The sequence below is a fragment of the Neovison vison genome, chromosome 10 (assembly GCF_020171115.1).
Source record: "Neovison vison isolate M4711 chromosome 10, ASM_NN_V1, whole genome shotgun sequence".
In the NCBI taxonomy this organism is placed as follows: domain Eukaryota; kingdom Metazoa; phylum Chordata; class Mammalia; order Carnivora; family Mustelidae; genus Neogale; species Neogale vison.
Genome location: NC_058100.1, coordinates 51,736,808 through 51,756,520, shown reverse-complemented (window position 1 = coordinate 51,756,520; position 19,713 = coordinate 51,736,808). Strand labels below are relative to the sequence as shown.

The following is a 19,713-nucleotide window of genomic DNA, read 5'->3' as shown; positions in this document are numbered from 1 at the left end:
TCCTTGCACCATGGAATTAATATCCAAATGTTGTTTGTGTACTCATTCGGAACTTAAAAGTTTGGGGGACAGTTTTTTCCCCCAGTAATGATGAGCTTAAGGTATTTGGGAAAACAGTCACCTGCCATATCTGAAATAGAACTGATGGTAAGATTTTTTTCTCAGAGAAGACAAACACGTAAGAATCTAACGAGCCAACTAGGACAAGATGACAACCAGTGGCTAACTTGGGTTAGAAAGAAAATTGTTCCACTGGTACTTAGACACCTTCTTTCATTTATTCCATGAAGCACCATCAAGAAAGCTCACCCTGGTGGCTATGTAGTCAATGACTTTATTTATTGCTGGTTTGGTTCTGGATTAAAAGCAGGTTGGCAGATTTGAATTTGCCTTGTAGGATGACTATTTTTTTAAATGGATCTGTATATGTTTTGTTTAGCCCAAGGAAATGAAATCTTAGTTGGGGGATTCAGCAGTGAAATATTGGAAATTACTTCTTAATTCCTAAGTAGCATTAAGCAAATAATAAGTGGTGAATACTCTGGGTCAGAGTTTTTCTATATTATTGATGCCAAACAGGTAGTTTGGTGGTTAAAAGTAGGTTTTTTAAGTATGTTAGAAGCTCCCATAAAGGGGAGGGAAAGTGCTCATTGACCATTTGTTTATATTTATTTCCATCTAAAAGGCACATGTTTTTCTTGAGGGAAGGAGAAAATATGGCATTGCCTCTACGTAATTAAAAAAATGTTTTTACCATCAGTATGGGTTTGGGGGTAGTTTGGAAAGAACACTGGTAGTAACTACCCTGTGATCAGTTGTGAGAATGCCTAAAACGTACTAGATGACTAAAGCAGTAGCAAAACCGTAAAATACCTGCTTGAATTAATAATTTTGTTATACTCACACATGAATTTTATTGTGACGTTCAAGGTAGGGTTTTGATTTTTAGCCTCTAGTACATCTTACATGCTTTTCCTTTCAACATGTTTTAGAATTCCTTATCTTTCAGAGTGCTATGAATTGTGTAAGACTATTGATTCTCAGACCTGTACCCCTGAAACAAATAATACACTATATGTTAATTTTTTAAAAAATAATTCCTTCTGTTTTAGAGGAAAAAACTGGATCTGGAAGTGTGATACAGTCCTACAATCCTTGCTTAATACTCTAGGGTGTGTACCCTGTGATTTATCCAGATCTTAAAATTCTTAAAACTGAAGTAAGTAACAGAGAAAGAGTCCCTGGAGGGTGTTTCTGCAACTTCAGCGTTGCCTTTGGAAGAATATGAGATCACAGAAAATTTTGTCTTTATAATCTTAGTCATTTATTTGTATCCTACTTGGTTCTAAAAAAGGATTTGAAGAGTCTTTCATTAAATGACTATAGATGTATTAACTGGGTGATTTTTAAAAAACTAAAAGAAAAAGGGAAAAGTAAGGAAACATCAATGTATGTAGTAAAATGGTAGTTACCAGAGGATGGGGGGGGGTTGGAGAAGAGTGACGGTGTTTAAGGGTACAGACTTGTAATGAGTAATAAAGAAACCTGAGATCTAATGTGCAGTATGATGAGTATAGATAATGTGATGCTATAATTATGTAATGTGGTAAGTATCACTCCATGGCAGTCATGTTGCAATATATAAATGCATCAAAGTAAGCTATACACCTTAAACATAACACAGTATTACATGTCACATTTATTCATTTTTTTAAAATCAAGAAATAGGAAGGAAGCATCAGTAGGTTAACAAGGAATTCTCTGAAGCACCAGTTTCTTTCACAGTGAAACCAGAATGTTCTCAGTTGTAAAATGATGCACTGAGCAACAAGTCCTAGCACAATGGCCAACAGAATATTGAAGCTTCACTATTAATAGCTCCATGTGTTCCTGTGGGTTGAGTAAGAGCGAGAAGCAAAAGCTCAGTTACTAAGTGTGTATAGGGTTGATACCTGGGGGGAATTTAAGAATCTAAAAAGGGTATATGTCTGAATAGATGGCTACACATTTGCTCAAAGTGAGCAAAGGGAGTAATTTTAGCCTGGGAAAAAGGCACACACAGTACCAAACTTGGATGAAAGAAAGAAATGAGAGATGACACAAGATGAGCTGAATGAAATGTACAGCAAGTGAATAAGAGCTGCCAGATTAAAAGTTGAAAGGCACCTACCAAATTTAACTAGTTCAGTAATTAGCAGGGCCAACTATCCATTAAGGCTACTCCCAAATCAAAAGATCTCTAGATCTTATAATTGATAAAATTGATTGCATTAAGCAAGTGTTTTGTCTCAAACAGGTGGTACTGAGTCTTTAAAGGTCCAGGCTTGAAAGAAAATGCCTGATAATGACTGGTACCCAGAACTCAACAACAAAAAGTAAATGGGGCAAAGATTTAAACAAGACACTTGACCAAATAAATGGATTCCAATAATGGATTCCACATGAAAAGATGCTCACTGTCATAAGCTGGGGAAATGGAGACAGTAGAGTTACATACACACCTGTTAAAACAGTATCAAATTCTGGTTGGGATGCAGATCAATGGAACTCAAATTGCTGGAGGAATCAAAATTGAAGGTCACTTTGGAAAACCGGCAGTTTCCGACAAAATACCCTATGACACAGTAATCACTTACCTAGGTATTGACCCAAGTGAAATGAGAACCTGTTCACTCCCAAACCTGTATGTGAGTATAGCGGCTTTATTCAGTCACCAACTCAAATAGCCTTCCAACTGCTGAATGGATAATTTGGTGCATCCATGCAATGAAATACTACTTGGGAATTAAAAAGACGAAGTCTTGTGGAACAGTGGAATTCATATTTTAATCATGCTGGTGATGATGCAATTGTGTTTTGGCAAAACTCAAAACTAGTTTAACCAAAGGGACACCAAACCTTAAAAAAAAAAATTTTTTTTTTTCTTAGTGTGCAGGAGGAGGAGTAGAGGGAGAGGGACAAGCAGGCTCTGCTGAGCATGGTGCCCAATGTGGGGCTCAACACCAGGACCCTGAAACCACCACCTGAGCTAAAACCAAGAGTTAGTTGCTGAATCACTTGAGCCACCCAGGTGCCCCCAAAAGGTATCAAACCTTTAAACGAGAAGGCTCTAAAAGGGGGACTAGGAAACAGCCTTATTTTACCTTGCTGGAAATCCCAGCAGGGAACCATTGATTCCCACTGGCCTTGCAAGGATTATATATGGAGCTAATGTAGTTTAACCCATAACCATCAGAGTAGAATTGCAAAAGCTAAGGAAAGATTAGAACTAGAAGAATTAACATGTGAGACAACAAGTTTGTAGATAGGGGCACTGAGCCACCTCACCTTATAGTTTCATAGCTGGTAATTGTTCAAGTTCATAGTGGTGTTTTCACTGGAGTGGGTTTTATTGGTAAAATAGGCAAAGAACATTAACTGGGAGGCTGACTGACCTGTCAATTCAGTCTAAACCAGAAAAGGGCTTTGCGTGGCATCACTTACTGAGAGTGGAAGATGTATTTAATTTCTCAACAGTGAGATATATTCCCTCTTAAAAAGAAAAGAGAGATTCATGCTGACTCATTGGGTAAGAAAGGATGTTTCAAAGGGGCTCCAGGAGATGGGTGGGTTGTCAGAAAGTACGAACAAAGTGATCCGAGGTAGATCAAGACACCCATCTAAAGAAATCTGGGTCTACCCTAAAGAGTGAAAAGATTCCCGTTCTCCCTGAAGGTGATGGTCAAAAGAAAGGAAACAAGCTTCAGGTGACAGGCAAAGACCACAACAGGAAACTGAAGTTGACCATCTGTGTGGTTCTAATCTGTGCAGTCGCAAATTGCCTACTACAGGGACTAACAAAATCCCAGTAGGGCATGAAACACCAGCGTTCCTTTGGCCCAGAATGCTGGAATTGCTGGGGCTGCTACACCCGAAGGATCCTCCCTAATCTCAGGAAGTGCATTATCTTTAGTAAAAGTAAACTGGAAAAGGCTAGTGGAAAATGGTGCCAGAAACTTTGCTGGGATAATCCTCATGGATGTCCCTCGTGAAGTTATTACGGACTCCTCACTAAGGCAAGGCCAAAGGCATTACGTAGAAAGCCCTTCCCCTGTGTGACTTCCCTCATCTGTCCCTACTGGCATGCTTAGAATGGCTTCTACCCAAAATACAACAGGCATACATAATGAAGAATGGAGATTTTAGAACTGTTAAGTTCCTCTCCCAAGGATCTTCCACCAAAACAAACGTTGTGTTTTGCAAGGTAGAGTTTATGATCCTTAGGTCAACTGAGTTATCTCAATCCAGAGGAGGGATTCAGAAAAGAAAGAGGAAGGGAGAGGGAACCCTAAACTGCATTATACTAGCATATAACAGAAAAGTACAGTATAATAAAGTATAAAATTAAGATTAGATTAAAAAAAAAAAGTTACAATTAGAAAAAAAAAGGCAACAAAGAAACCTGACATTTCAAAGAAACAAAGCCTAAACATGTTTAAAAGAGTGTTTAAAAAGAACAAAAAGACTAGGAAGTCAGAGAAAAACATCTTCACATATCAGTAAAATATTTAAAAATTCTGAGGTTGAAATTGACAAATTACTGTACAAAGGAAAAGATACACAAACTAAGATAAAATCTATATGCACATGTGAAAGTGCAGGAGAGAAATCTCCTAAAAATCACAACCTATGTTAAAAAGATAAGAGGGAAAAAGGAGAGAGAGGCAACAGCAGATCCAAAACCCAGGAACCACCAGAAGCAGCTGAGGGTTAAAGATCTGAAAAAACTTCAGGGTGGAGGGAATGTTTTTTGCAGAGAGCCAAGATCCTCTGGAAGCTTCTCCCACATGGCTCTTATCCCTATCCCTAATGTCATTGGAGCCCCAGGTAGGGGTGCGGCTTCCGATGCAAACCTACAGCTCAGTGGGTCCTGCAGAGACTGACTGCGAGCATCTTGGGTAGATTCTCTTTTACTGGAGAGGGTTGATTTATCATCATACCTTGTCACAGTTCAGAAACACAATTTGGAAGTAAAATGTAAAGCAAAATCGTACTAAAAATAAAATTTATTGTTTTGTAAAAAATAAATTAACATCATAGAATAGCAAATTAGATTTAATCTAATGTATTAACAAAAGCATAATATACTCTAGTAAACAAGGATTTCCAGCTTACTCTATAACTAAGAAGTCAATTATAACACTTGGTTTAGCTAGAGGCAAATATGAATTCCCTGCCACCTACTCCCATAAATCCATGCTCCTTCACATTTAAGGGAAAAATCAGTATAGAGGTCTCCCCTGCTCTTCCCATTAGAAATGCACCGAAAAGTGACAAACCCAGGGAAGAAGAGAAGAAACTATATAGCAAGTACAAGCCGAAGTAAAAATTCTACTTACATTACCTTAGCGGAAGTGGAAGGGACATGTGTTAAGTTCATCAGGTCTATAGGGAAGACGATTTGATCTTAAAACAGCCCAGGGTAAGATTTCATTGTGTGGCAGGGTGAGCATGGCCGTGTCCTAATTCTTGAGGTTTGGAAGTGTCTCTGGTCATGGACCCATGCTTAGGGTTGAGAGAGATGGGAATCCCCTGCCCCCAGGCCGTCCACAGATGCCAAACTGGCTCCTGCCCTAAGACGATTAAAAAGATGGCTCTCCTTTCCTTCAGACAAACTGGCTCAGTGTCCGGAGTAGAGGTAGGGAAGTACTGTTAACTCCAATGAGTTGAATCCATAGTTTATCCCACAATGGATGCATTTAGGCTTTTTAGAACCGCAATGAGATTTTCAGCAATAGGCAACCACCTTCTTGCACCTATGAGGCATTTTTTACAAGTCTCTTGGGTTTGACTCAAAAGGTTGAAGGCTACTCTTGTTCTTGAAGACAACTGCAATTCCTTTGAAGTTAGAGATCAGCATTTAGGTCCTATAGTTGAGCGTGTCTTCACACCATCCCCTGCTTTGGGCCTCCCTATAGACAGAGGCACTGCACTGCTGCATGGAACATTCCATCTCAGCCAGCTGGTGGCATCCAATGGTTAACTTTTCCCTAGGGGATAAAGAAATGTTAAATCACTGCAAAACAGCCAGTCAGATAAATGAAAAAGTATTAATACAAGAGGACAACACTGGGATTTGAAATACATTCTTTGACAGTTAAGAGTTATAGTTTCTTAGTACAGACAAAACAGCATGGGGGAGATAAGCAGTAGCACAGATTTCTCAGTCAACATGGAAAAGATCTTGGTACAATTCCTAGAATTCGGGACTAAGTGTTCCCATGGCAGACCTCCTGCAAACAAGCAAAGTTGGATGCTTAAAAATAGTCCTTTGTATGGTCTCTAAGGGACTTCTCCCAGAAGGAGATGGGCTGATGAGACGGCGTTCTAATCCAAAGCATAAGCAATGCTGTAGCCTAGATCACAGAGTGTTGTCTTAACGAAAGAACGAGTAGCCTGGAGGATACTAAGAGGGTACACCTCCTGACAGGAGCAAATAATGGAGAGGAGATGGCAAGTGGACAGAGCTTCGGCTCTTAAAAAGAACTGCTAAATTAACAAATGAGTATTAACTAATTACTCTGAGCCAGAGGCAGGGAAGCAGGGAGCAATGCCTATTATACCCCATGCCAACTCGGAGTTTTATCCAAGACTAAGCCTAGTTTGTCTCTCAGAAGCAGACTTGGGCCTACAAACTACGGGATGTGTAAGTCATCAGAGCACCAACCCACCACATCTGATGTCTAGAGTCCAAATCTCATGGAAACCTATTTAAATCTACTGGAAGATGGTCTATATAAACTCACGAAGAATAACCAGTGAAAGTATCTGGCACATTAGGTGTTGGAGAAATGGCTGGTTTTTAAATGTAAATTACACTGCTATTAGTTTCTTGGCTTCAAGATGCTCTGGCCATTTCCACTGTGTTGGGGAGGACCACTAGCCACCTCTCTCCACTGCCCCACCCCCCTTCGGAACTCAGGGATCAGGACGAGAGGTAGTAGTGACAGCAAAAGGAAATACACCATATTTTGAGCAGCTTCAGTTCCTCAAGAGGTGTGGTTTCTCTGACACTGCCTAAAAGCTGACTTTTGGTTTTGCGTTGCTCTAGTCCTGTTTCCTATGTGCTTAATTAAATTCCTAGGTGCTTACAAGTAATGTTATGTTGCCGTCAATTCTTCATAACTATTCAGAAAATGATTTTTGGAAGACCCTAAGAGATCCCCAAATAGGAGAGATGTTGTAAAACAAATAGCCACTAGATTTTCTTCTTGTACCTAGAAAGAATTTTAGAAAAACTGCATGAAATACCATCTCAGTTTTCTCATAACTTATCTAACACAAGTAAGTTTTCCCATAAACTTAAAAATGAGGCAAAAAGGGCCCATTCCTGCTCTTGGTGATTTATTCCACATGTGGTGGGGGGGAACCCTTTACAACTAGACTTTGAACCTATTTCTGTGTCTTGTCTTCTTTCTTTTTTCCCCTCCTCTCACAGTTTAGAAGTGAGCTCTGTCTCCTCTTTTCATCCTACTGGCATCTGGTGTCTTCGCGTGTGTGAGTCAGCATTCTCACAGGGGATTATCACCTACAGATTCTCTCTTCTGCAGCAAGTTGTCATTGCTGACTGAGGAAAGTAGCATGTGTTTTTCATCGTGTACGCTTGGTCTCTACTGTATTAAGACAGGAATTCTTAAGTTCCTTATCCCCAGGGCTTTTATGTAGACTGGCAGAATATCAGATGTGGGGGCACCTTAATGCCTTTGCATAATATTCTGCAGCATTTCTGGTTGAGTCATATTATGTTGGCTTTCACCAAGTTGTGAGAGCACACACAATTCTGAGAGGTAGCCCATTTTGTCTCTCTTAATTTCTAGAAAGTTCTTCCTTGGACATAAAAACAAAACAAAACAAAACAAAAGCAAAAACAAAAAAAACATTCTCTGACATGAGTTGCCTAAATTTAAAAAAAGACTCATTATCTCAGAGTACAAATATTTTATGTCTCATAGTGATCCTATTTCTCTTTTGCAAACTAAACAATCCCAACTCCTACTCTGTTCTGGAAGAGAGCTCAAGACTGGAATTTGCTTCTAGTTCTGTAATTCTATGTGGCTCAAGAGATTTCTACAAAACTGCCAGTTTCCCTGAATTGTCCTATTATGGGTATCAAACTCGCCGGGACCAAGTCTCAGGTCAAAATAAATTTGAGCAAATCAATTTAAAAATAATTTTAGTGGTTATCTGATTCATGTCCATGGCTACTTTTGTCCAAATGGCATGGCAGTAGTGAACTTAAATGATCTAATGACAGTTTTTTCAAAATTCTTTCTAGGTTTAAGAAGAAAGTCTACAATGGATATTTGTTTTACAAATCTCTGAACGTTTCTTTTTATTTGCAGTGTATATCTCAAATGAAGGAAAATGGAATACAATGTAATGCTAATAAAAAAAATAGCATAACAGCTAACAGCATATTCAATGGTAAAGACGAAAAGCTTTCCCCCTAAAACCGTGAACAAGACAAGGATGCCCACGTATCACCACTTCTGTTCAACACTGTACTGAAAATTCTAGCCAGAGCAATTAGGCACAAAAAACAAATAATAATAAACATACAAATTATAATCAAAGAGGTAAAATTATCCCTATTTATAGATACTAAAGAAACCACAAAATACCGGTTAGAATAAGCTAATTCAATCAACAAACAAAAAAAATCAATTGCATTTTTCTTTTCTTTTTTTTTTTAAGATTTATTTATTTATTTTATTGAGAGAGCAAGAGCAAGTGGGGAAGGGGGACAGGGAGAGAGAGACTCTCAAGCTGACGCTGGACTGAGTGCAGAGCCCCACACAGGGCTCGAGCATACCACGCTGAGATCAAGATCTGAGCCAAAACCAAGAGTCAGATGCTTAACTGGCTGAGCCACCCAGGCACCCTAACTGCATTTCCATACACTAGAAATGGACACTTAGAAAAGGAAATGACAATTCCATTTACAATAGCATGAAAAAAAGTAAAACACTTAGAAATAACTTCAAAGAGGCACAAGACTTGTACACTAAAACCCATAAAACATTGCCAAAAGAAATTAAAGACCTAAACTAGTAGTGGCATACCATGCTTATGGATTGGAAGACAATAATAATACTCCCCAAGGCAATCTACAGAGACAACAAAATCCTTATCAAACTCCCAATCTTTTTTTTTTTTTTTTTTTACAAAAATTGATCCAAATATTCACATTGAATTGCAAGGGACCCCAAATAGTCAAAATCTTGAAAAAAAATGTTTAGAGGACTCCCACTTCCTAATTTTGAAAACTCAAAATACAAAGCAACTTTAATCAAAACAGTGGTACTGGCATACAGACATACAGACCAAAGGAACAAACTTAAAGCCCAGAAATAAATCTCAAATACATGGTTGACTGATTTTCAACAAGGGTGCCAAGATCATTCAATGTGGGGGGGGGGGACAAAATTTTTTTTTCTCTTCAACATTTGGTGCTAGGACAACTTGATATCCACGAGCAAATGGACAAAGTCAGACCCCTACCTCACATCATATACAAAAACACATCAATGACCTAACTGTAAGAGCTAAATAATAAAATTCTAGAAACATTCATGAGTTTAGCTTTGGCAGTGGACTGTTAGATATGATGCCAAAAGCCCTAGAAATACAAGAAAAAACACACAAATTGGACTTCAACAAAATTAAAAACTTCTGGGTCCCTAGGTCGCTCAGTTGGTTGGGCAACTACCTTCAGCTCAGATCATGATCCTGGAGTCCGAGGATTGAGTCCCACATCGGGCACCCTGCTCAGCAGGGAGCCTGCTTCTCCCTCTGACCCTCCCCCCATGCTCTCTCTCCTTCTCTCTCATTCTCAAATAAATAAAATCTTTAAAAAAATTAAGAACTTTTGTGTATCAAAGGGTGCTATCAAAGAAGTGAAAAGACAATGTATAGAGAGATAGTATTTGCAAATTATATATCTGGTGGGGTCTAATACCCAGAACATGTAACACGTCAAGCTGCCAGGTACCATGCTGGTTAATAAGGACAAGAAGCTAAACTGAAAATAAAATCAACTTTTTTCATTTACTGTGACACTGCAAACAAGAGACAAAGTTAAAGGTGCCAGTGCCCTCGTGCTCCATTTTTCCTTATAGAATGGCACTGGGTTAGGGCCGGATGATATACAGTGCAGACAGGGGACATAATCTCATTGCTGAGGATCCCAAAAGTAAGGCTCCTATCTCTTCATGGACCCAGGGGACTGAGAGGTGGGGGTCTTAGTTCATTCCAGCTACTATAACAAAATACCAAGAGTGGGAGGCTTATAAACAACAGAAATTAATTTCTCACAGTTCTGGAGACTGGAAGCCCAAGATCAAGGCACCATCAGGGTCACATTCTGGTGACAGCCCTGTTTTATGAGAGCATTATTAACTCCATTCATGAGGCTCAACCCTCATGACCTAATCACCTCCAAAAGGCCCCACCTTCTAAGATCATCAATTTGGGCAACAGGATTTCAACGTATGGATTCGGGAGGGACACAAACATTCAGAACATAGCAAAGGAAATAGGAATAGAAACCCATTAAGTCAGAGAGGAGAAAAATACCTCGGCCAAGGCCTCCAAAAAGTTCTCAGAAGTGCCTGAGAGATGCCTCAGCCAAAGCCCCCAATAAGGACACCACCAAATGGAAGTTGCCTGGGCTAGGAATGGAGATATGCATGCAAGCTTAGGGGGAGGGGGCCTGGGCTTTGCCCGTAACTCTCTCCAGAAGAGAGCCATACGCTGGCTGTGTGCCAAATCTGGAATGGGGAACACAGCTTTTTCCCCAGGGGAGCCCACCAGACAAAGCCTTGGAAGCACCTCATGTCAGGCCTGGAAGGTCACACGTAGGATTCTGGCTTGGAGCCAGACTCCTCAGAAAGATTTCTTATAACTCAACAACAGCAAGAAAACGGCCCACTGAAAAATGGGCAAAGGACTTGCGTAGACATTTCTCCAAAGACAGACAAAACGGCCAATAAGCACATGGAAAGACGCTCCACATCATCAGAACTTAGGGAAATACAAATCAAAATCAAGAGATCACACTTCACACTCATTTGGACAGCTGTCATCAAAAAAATAAATAAATAAAAGAAAATAAATTTTGTGAAGGATCCAGAAAAACTGGAACCTTCATCTATTGCTGGTGGGAAGGTAAAACAGTGCAGCTACCCGGGAAAAAAGACAGTAGCTCCTCAACGAGTTAAATGCAGAATTCCACTCTCAGGTACATACCCCGCCCCCAATCCGAAGGAACTGGAAGAATGCATATGCTTGTATGCAAACAGCAACACTTCACAACAGTCCAAAAGTGAAAACAATCCCGGTGTCCATCAACAGACGAGTCGAGAAACACAGCACGGCCGGTCCACACAATGGAGTCTCACTGGGCCAGGAAAGTGGCGAAAATACTGACACATGCTACAACGTAGATGACCCTCAACACTATGAGGCTAAGTCACAGAAACCAGATACAAAAGGTCATGCGTTGTAGGAATCTATTTGTAAGAGACATTCAAAACACACAAATCCATAGAGAGAAAGCCGATGAGGGGTTGCCAGGGTCTGGGGGAAGGGAGGAAGGCGGAATAAAGGCTTTCTGGGCATCAGACTTTCCTCTGGGGCGACGAGGATGTCTCGGGACCAAGAGAGGGGATGACTTGCATAAGAGAGTGAATGCACTAAATATCCCTAAACGGTACACTTTATAATGGCTAATTCTTTTATGCCACTTTTATCTCAATTAAAAAAAAAAGGAAAAAGTGCCTATGTTTATTTTGTAGTAACTTCTGTCATAAATAATGAGCCTGGGTGGCTCAGTGGGTTAAGCGGCTGCCTTCAGCTCAGGTCATGATGCCAGAGTCCTGGGATCAAGCCCCACATCGGACTCCCTGCTCAGTGGAGAGCCTGCTTCCCCCTCTCCCTCTACCTTGCCTCTCTGCTTACTTGTGCTCTCTTATCTCTCTGTCAAATAAATAAAATCTTTAAAAATATATATTAGTTGAATTTACTGCAAACTATTACTGCTACCTACAGACACAGAAAACTTTCTGTCTTTCTCTTCTAATTAAAGCAGAAGTGTCGAAGGGCTAAAGGTAGTTTGCAGACTACTTTTCTCATGGCTCTTTTCTGTCTAAGGCTTCTTGGACAGACCAGGTCGTTCATTTAATGCAAGGATTCTCCAACTGGAATGTTCCCTGCAGGCGTGGACAACACAGATGGCCGGGCTCCACCCTCCAGAGTTTCTGACACAGAAGGTTCAGGGTAGAGCCTTCGAGTCTGCATTTCTTGCAAGTCCCCAGATGCTGCTGATACTCGGGCCCAGGAACCACAAGGAAGTGAACTACAACTCTAAGGTAATCTAGAAGATACTACCATGGAGTTGATTCCTGGCATCAGAAAGCAGTCATTCCCAAAAGCACCTGCCCCAAGGAAAAGCAAGCAGCTTCTGACTCACAGGCCGGTTTAGGCAGCACACTGTCTGGATGTTACTTCAGGATGTTGATGTCACAACTAACTTGCATTTCAGACAGAAAAAAGTGACCTTCGAGACTGGCCTCACCCACACGCTAGAAAAGAATACACGGTTCGGGCGCTCTCAGGGCAAACAAGCAAACTGCAGGCTGCAGCTACCCTATTTCTTATCTTTATGAAAGTGATCACCCAGGATACTTGTTTGGCCATCTATTTGATTATCCTATTAATTTACCATCTTGGATATTCTAGGCCAGCTCCTTGTCTGCTCAAGGTAAGCGGCAACACAAGCACAAAAGCCCTCTGGAAAATCCTACAAACTACAGAAGACAAAACACAAACTTATTTATAGACCTAAACACCAAGGTTCTATCTGCTGGGTCTTGGAATTCAACGTCTGATCAAAGCTACTTGCATTCTGAAACCTTATTTCCTTACTTTATCAGAACCTATGAGATAGTTTTCTGTTCTTGAGCTATTGAATTACTTCTCTGTTTCAATAAATGTGGTGGTAGGCACTCAACAGTCTCCTCTTTCACCACGAACATTTTATAAATTAAAAAAAAAAAAAAGCCAGGGGCACCTGGGTGGCTCAGTGGGTTAAGCCTCTGCCTTGGCTCAGGTCATGATCTCAGGGTCCTGGGATCAAGCCCCGCATCGGGCTCTCTGCTCAGCAGGGGGTCTGCTTCCCACCCCCCACCCCCGTCTACTTGTGATCTTTCTCGCTGTGTCTAATAAATAAATAAAATCTTTAAAAAAAAAAGCCAGATTTCTAAATTCAGACAACATACGTAATCCTCTTCCTCAGCATTCCCCAAAGTGGTCTGCTGTCTGCAAGTTAAGTTATTCTTCTGTTTTCACCTCTGTGTCCCAGAAAAATTCTGCCACCCTTCCTCTGGTGCATCCGGCCCTGTGTCTAGTATGCCACAGAAACCAAAAGGACCTCTCTCATTCGGCAGCTGATTTGAAAACCACGAGCCACAGAGCACATCTGAGGCAAGTCTGAGAGCTACTGGTCATTACGGAGCAGCACATAATCTCAAAAAGAACAACAACACAGTAACAAATCTAAAAGCTCTTCGCCAAAAGCCTTCTAAGCAGCAATTGCCATTTTTCTATGTATTCAAGATATTAGATCTATTTCATCTCTCTTCAAAAATCATCCTTTTGGGTATAAGAGGGAGCTTATTAATTGACATACTTCAAATCCCTGGCAAAATAAGTGATAAGACAAAGAAGAAAAAGCCAACTACAACTACTTCAAATCTGAATATTCAATATACCACCCCATTAAAAAAAAAATCCCAATTGTCCCAACAGTAAAGTAAAAATACTTGAGTTTTTTAGACATCTGATTGGAACCATCTGCAAGGGACTCTGCCCTCCAAGTTCTCCACAATGAGCTTTCTCTACCTTCACAAATATGGCTAAGGTTAAGATGCCTGGGTGGCTCAGTTGGTTAAGTGCCCAACTCAAAAATATTGGCCAACATTGACAGACATTATATATTTTAAGTTTTAATTTTAATTCCAGTTAGCTAACCTACAGTGTAATATTAGTTTCAGATGAACAATTTAGTGATTCAACACTTCCATACATCACCCAGTGCTCAGCACAGCAAGTGCCCTCCTTCGTCCCCATCACGTATTTCAGCCATCCCCCCCACCCACCTCCCCACTGGTGACCATCAGTTTGTTCTCTAGAGGCAAGAGTCTGTTTCTTGGTTGGCCTCTCTCTTTTTCCCTTTGCTCATTTGTTTTGTTTCTTAAATTCCACAGATGAGTGAAATCACATGGTATTTGTCTTTCTCTGACTGATTTATTTCACTTAGCATTAATATACTCTCTAGTTTCATCCATGGCATTGCAAATGACAAAATTTCTCTTTTGATGGCTGAGTAATATTCCCCTGTGGTGTTCCACTCAATTATCTGTGCATCTATTCATGGGCACTGAGGCTGCTTCCACAACTTGGCTATTGTAAACAATGCTGCAATAAACATAGGGGCGCATGTATCCTTCCTTTGAATTAATGACCTTGTATTCTTTGGGTAAATACCCAGTAGTGCGATTACTGGATCATACCGTAGTTTTATTTTTAACTGTTTGAGGAAATCTTCATACTGTTTTCCACAGGGCCTGCCCCAGTTTGCATTCCAACCAACAGTGCATGAGTGTTGCTTTTTTTTCACATCCTCATCAACACCTGATTTGTTTCTTGTATTTTTTATTTTAGCCATTCTGACAGTAGAGGTGGTAACTTGTAGTTTTGATTTACATTTCCCTGAGTAATGTTGAGCATCTTTTCATGTGTCTGATGGCCATCTGTATGTCTTCTTTGCAGGAACGTCTGTTCATCTCTTCTGCCCATCTTTCAGTTGGATTATTCGGGGGGTTGGCTATTAAGTTTTATAAGTTCTTTATACATTTTGGATACTTACACTTTACTGGATACATCATTTGCAAATATCTTATCCCATTCTGAAGGCTGCCTTCCAGTTTTGTTGACTTTTGCTGTTTCTTTTGCTGTCAGAATCTTTTTATTTTAATGTCATCCCAATAACTTATTTTTCCTTTTGTTTCCTTTGCCTCGGGAGACATATCTAGAAACATTTGCTCAGGTCAATGTCAGAGAAATTACTACCTGTAATTTCTCTTCTCGGATATTTATGGTTTCCTGTCTCAATTTAGGTCTTTAATCCATTTTGAATTTATTTTTATGTACAGTGTAAGAAAGTGATCCAGTTTTTCCAGCACCATTTGTTGATGAGACTTTTTCCCACTGGACATTCTTTCCTGCTTTCTTGAAGAGGAATTGAGCATATAGCTGTGGGTTCATTTCTGGGTTTTCTATTCTGTTCCATTGGTTTGTGTGTCTGTTTCTGTGCTGGGACCATTCTGTCTGGATCACCACAGCTCTGCGATATAACTTGAAGTCCAAAACCGATTCCTCCAGCTTTGCATTGCTTTTTTAAGATTGCTTTGGTTTTTTGGGGTCTTTTGAGCTTCCATACAAATTTTGTTTGTTCTAACTCTGTGAAAAATGCTCTTGGTATTTTGTTAGGGATTGCATTAAAAGTGTAGACTGCTTTGGGTAATATAGATACTTGAACAATATCATACCAGTCCATGAGAATGGAGTCCTTTCCACTTCTTTGTGTCATCTTCAATTTCTTTCACCGGTGTTGTATAGTTTTCAGAGTACAGGTCTTTCACCTCTTTGGTTAAGTTTATTCCTTATGGGTTTTGGTACAACTGTAAATGGGATTATTTTCTTAATTTCTCTTTCTACTGCTTTTCAGTGTATAGAAACGCAACAGATTTCTGTATATTGATTTTGTATCCTGTGACTTTGCTGAATTCACTTACTAGTTTTAGTAGTTTTTTGGTGGAATCTTCAGGGTTTTCTACATATTGAAAGTCTGGCTACTTCCTTGCTGATTTAGATGCCTTTTATTTCTTTTTGTTGTCTGGCTGCTGTGGCTAGGGCTCTCCGTACAATGTATTATATTTAATAAAAGTGCCTTGTTCCTGGGGCACCTGGGTGACTCAGTCGGTTAAGCAGCTGCCCTCAGCCCAGGTCATGATCTTGGGGTCCTGGGATGGAGGCCAGCATGTGGCTCCCCACCCCCCTCTGCCTGCTCATCCTTGAGTGCTCTCTCTCTCAAATAAATAAAATCTTTTTTAAAAAGTGTCTTGTTCCTTACCTCAGGAGTAAAACTCTCAATTTCTCCTCCACTGAGGATGATATTAGCTGTAAGTATCTCACAGATAGCCTTTATTATGTTGAGGTATGTTCCCTCTAAACCTACTTTGTTGTAAGTTTTTATCATGAATGGATGTCAACTTTGTCAACTGCCTTTTCTGTGTTTATTGAAATAACCATATGGTTCTTATCCTTTCTCTTACTGATGTGATGTATTAAGCTGATTTGCAAATATTAAACTACTCTCACAACCCAGGAATAAATCCCACGTGATCATGGTGAATGGCTTTTTTTAATGTATTGCTGAGTTTGATAGATGTTATTTTATTTATGTATATATGTATGTATTTGGTGGGGGGCAGAGAGAGAGAGAGAGAGAGAGTAGGGGGTGGGCAGGGGGAGAGAGAGAATCTTAAGCAGGCTCCATGCCCAGCACAGAGCCCAATGTGGGACTCGATTTCATGACAATGAGATCATGACTTTAACGGAAATCAAGAGTTGGGTGTTTAACGAACGAAGCCCTACAGGTGCCCCAACAGATGTTATACTTTTGACACAAATCTCTTATACATAAAACCTTTCAATGTGGCTTATCTGTAAACATCCATAGTAGAGTATAACTGAGGAACAGTCTGAAGATTAAGGTAAAAAAATCATTTTCACCCCCAGCTACTACAGACTATGCATGCCCAATGGTTTTAGATTTTCTTGGAAAACTTAATCTAGTGAGTAAGTGAGCTTTTATGGCTGTACTTAATAACATTTGTGCATAATTATCAATCCTTGTGTCTTGGCATCAAATAAATTTATCAGTCTAGATTAACAGCCGATGCACCTTGATAGTTAACACTGTACCTGCTCATAAAATTTTACAGCAACACAGATATATATGCAAGTTAAAAGTCGCAAATGAGTTGTGGTTCAGTGACAGAAATGGCATATTACACGACAGTAGAAGTACCATCACATGAACTTGTTCCAATACCACTGATGTATCAAAGAACAACTGGAACATGATGCAAATTTCACATTTTCTTACATATAATTTCAGAGGAACAGAGAAAACTATCCAGCTCAACCAAGCTACTTAGGAATACACAAAACACACACGTGCACACACTTTAAATATGTACCAGAACCTCATTCCCTTTGGGTGTTGCGACTTTACGTTCAATTTCAGATGACCTTCCTTCCACCACTCTCATGGACCCACAAGCTGTAACCATTCCAAGGGCCACTTCCACAAGCAAACTTTGGTTCTTTTTCAACAAAAAGGGTCAGATTTATAGTCACATTTACATATTTCTATTTTAGCCATTTAACATGTTGTAAAACAGATGCCACTTTGATTAGATTCTTACCTTCTTTTTTAATGTATCTCTTAATTAAGTTTTTAAATGATGTGCCTTAATATAGGGGTGCCTGGGTGGCTCAGTGGGTTAAATGATGTGCCTTAGACCCATTTTTCCCAAGTGTCCTTCTCTGGCATGATTTTGCATAGCATGGAGGTGATATTTAGGAATGAACAGATTACGTCACAGTAGGACTGACTATAAACCAACTACTGTTCCATGCCACCACATGGATGAATCTCAATGTTGAGTCAAAAAAGAAGGACGGGAACGGGGATTATAAGACTGGAGGGCAACACTGACAGTGTTAAGTTGGTTTTTGTTCTTCATGAATTTGTTTGCCGGCACTCAGGACTGGAGGGCTTGACATGTACACCCAGTATATTAAAGAATCAGATTTATACTGCTTCCCCCTTTCTTGTTACATATGAATGCTAAAAATTATTTTTAAAAGAGTATATATGATACCATTAAGTACAAAAGCAGGTAAAATTAATCAACATATTTTTATTGACACATACACCCACAAAGATGAGAATATAAACACAAAATCTCTAAGGAGAGGCTGGAAGGAAGGATCCACTCAGGGATGGGGAAAGGTCTATTCTGTCCAATGAATGATAGCCATGAGTAGTCTTTGTACTAGTGTGTCTTCAAAACATAGTCTGGGGAAAATAAGTCTTTCAAAGGGTCTGTGAGGTCAAAGAGGTCAAAGCTATTTTCATAATAAGACCAAGACACAATTTGCCTTTTGCAATCTCATTCTTGCAAGAATGTACGATAGTTTTCCAGTCATACATGACATGTGATTATCAAAACAGACTAAACTCAAAAGGAGCTATTGGAATCCATCTGTCTTCTATGAAGCCACACATTAAGAGATTTACAAAAATATAGAATCTCACTCTTTGTTGGAAAAAATTATTTTCATAGTTATAAGCTTCTTATCTTAACATGCAATTAATTAGTTATTATTCTGAAATTTCTAATATAGCAAATATAGATATGACCCCACACAGAAAACAGATCTTTGGGGTCTTCAACAACTTTGTAAAATATAAAGGAGCCTTGAGACCAAAAATATTGAGAACCACGTTAAACCTTATACCCATGTTTATACATACACACACACACACACGGCTCTTCTGGTATGTATGAACTATCTCATATTAGTAAAGAAATATAATAATAAAATAATAAATTAATAAATAATTAATTAAAAATCTTAGTGTAGTAATAATAAAAAGTGTAGTAGTAATAAAAATATTGTGGTAATAACAGTAGTAGTAATAAAATAATATTTATTTTAATAAATATTACTATTAATATTTAAAAATCATAAATAAAATATTAAAATACCTTAAAAATCATAGTACAGTGCAGACACGAAAAAGAGTCCTTCACCAGCACACCAAGTGGTGCTGTATACAGTAAAAGCTTATGACAACTGCATTACCTAGAATACAGATGGGACTTACCGATACTCAGACTGTGAAACACAATCATAAAGTTCCTGGGCAGTGAATGGGACATTTCTATTTACCTGAAAAGAACCAAGATGTAGTTACTAAAAATGTGTATGGAGTCAAATGAGCAGTAAGAGCACCAGTAGAGTGACCCACATTCTGAGGGAGCAGAATGTCAAGTTTCTAGCGTTTACAAAAAAGAACAATCGGGAGTTCAGGATCACAACGCATCAAAAGAACAATCACAGTTAGTGATCGCAATGTTTTACACAAAACTGAACTGTATGTAAATGTACTAGTCCTCTTGTTACAACTTAATCTGTTTATAGAACCAGAAGAAGTGATCTAGGATTCTGGGGTTATGGGAATCACAACAGAGCAGATAAGCACTCTGTAGATCAAGTGGAAAGAAAAAATGTGTACTCCATGCAACATTAAATTTTATTCCTCCTGGCTCTCATCAAAAGATTCATGCTTCAATTAGCCTAGAGTTTTAGATTTCTAAAGCACATATTTAGTATATCTTTTCTAAAAGAAGCAAATGTTAAGAAGCTAAAATTACTCTCTATTTAAAGGACTAGAGTAGATTTGGGTCCATTCAGGTAGACTATTTTAAAAGTAGGAGCAGCCACATCTTGTTTATATCCTAAACATTAGAAAAAATT

The 19,713-nt window shown here is 39.3% G+C and overlaps 1 protein-coding gene across 3 annotated transcripts in view; it reads right to left on the bottom strand.

Annotated features, from left to right (window-relative positions):
- Positions 1–19,713, bottom strand: part of SWT1 (SWT1 RNA endoribonuclease homolog) — a 112,304-nt gene that overhangs the window by 2,528 nt on the left and 90,063 nt on the right. For 2 of the 3 annotated variants that reach the window (XM_044267290.1, XM_044267291.1), the window contains exons 18-19: positions 19,061–19,125; positions 5,028–6,029 (exon numbers count right to left, since the gene is read on the bottom strand). In XM_044267290.1, coding sequence (XP_044123225.1) covers positions 5,900–6,029; positions 19,061–19,125 — 195 coding nt within the window. In that variant the 3' untranslated portion in view covers positions 5,028–5,899. Of the gene's footprint in view, positions 1–5,027; positions 6,030–19,060; positions 19,126–19,713 lie in introns of those variants that run through there. The other variant, XR_006386647.1, reaches the window with a different exon arrangement.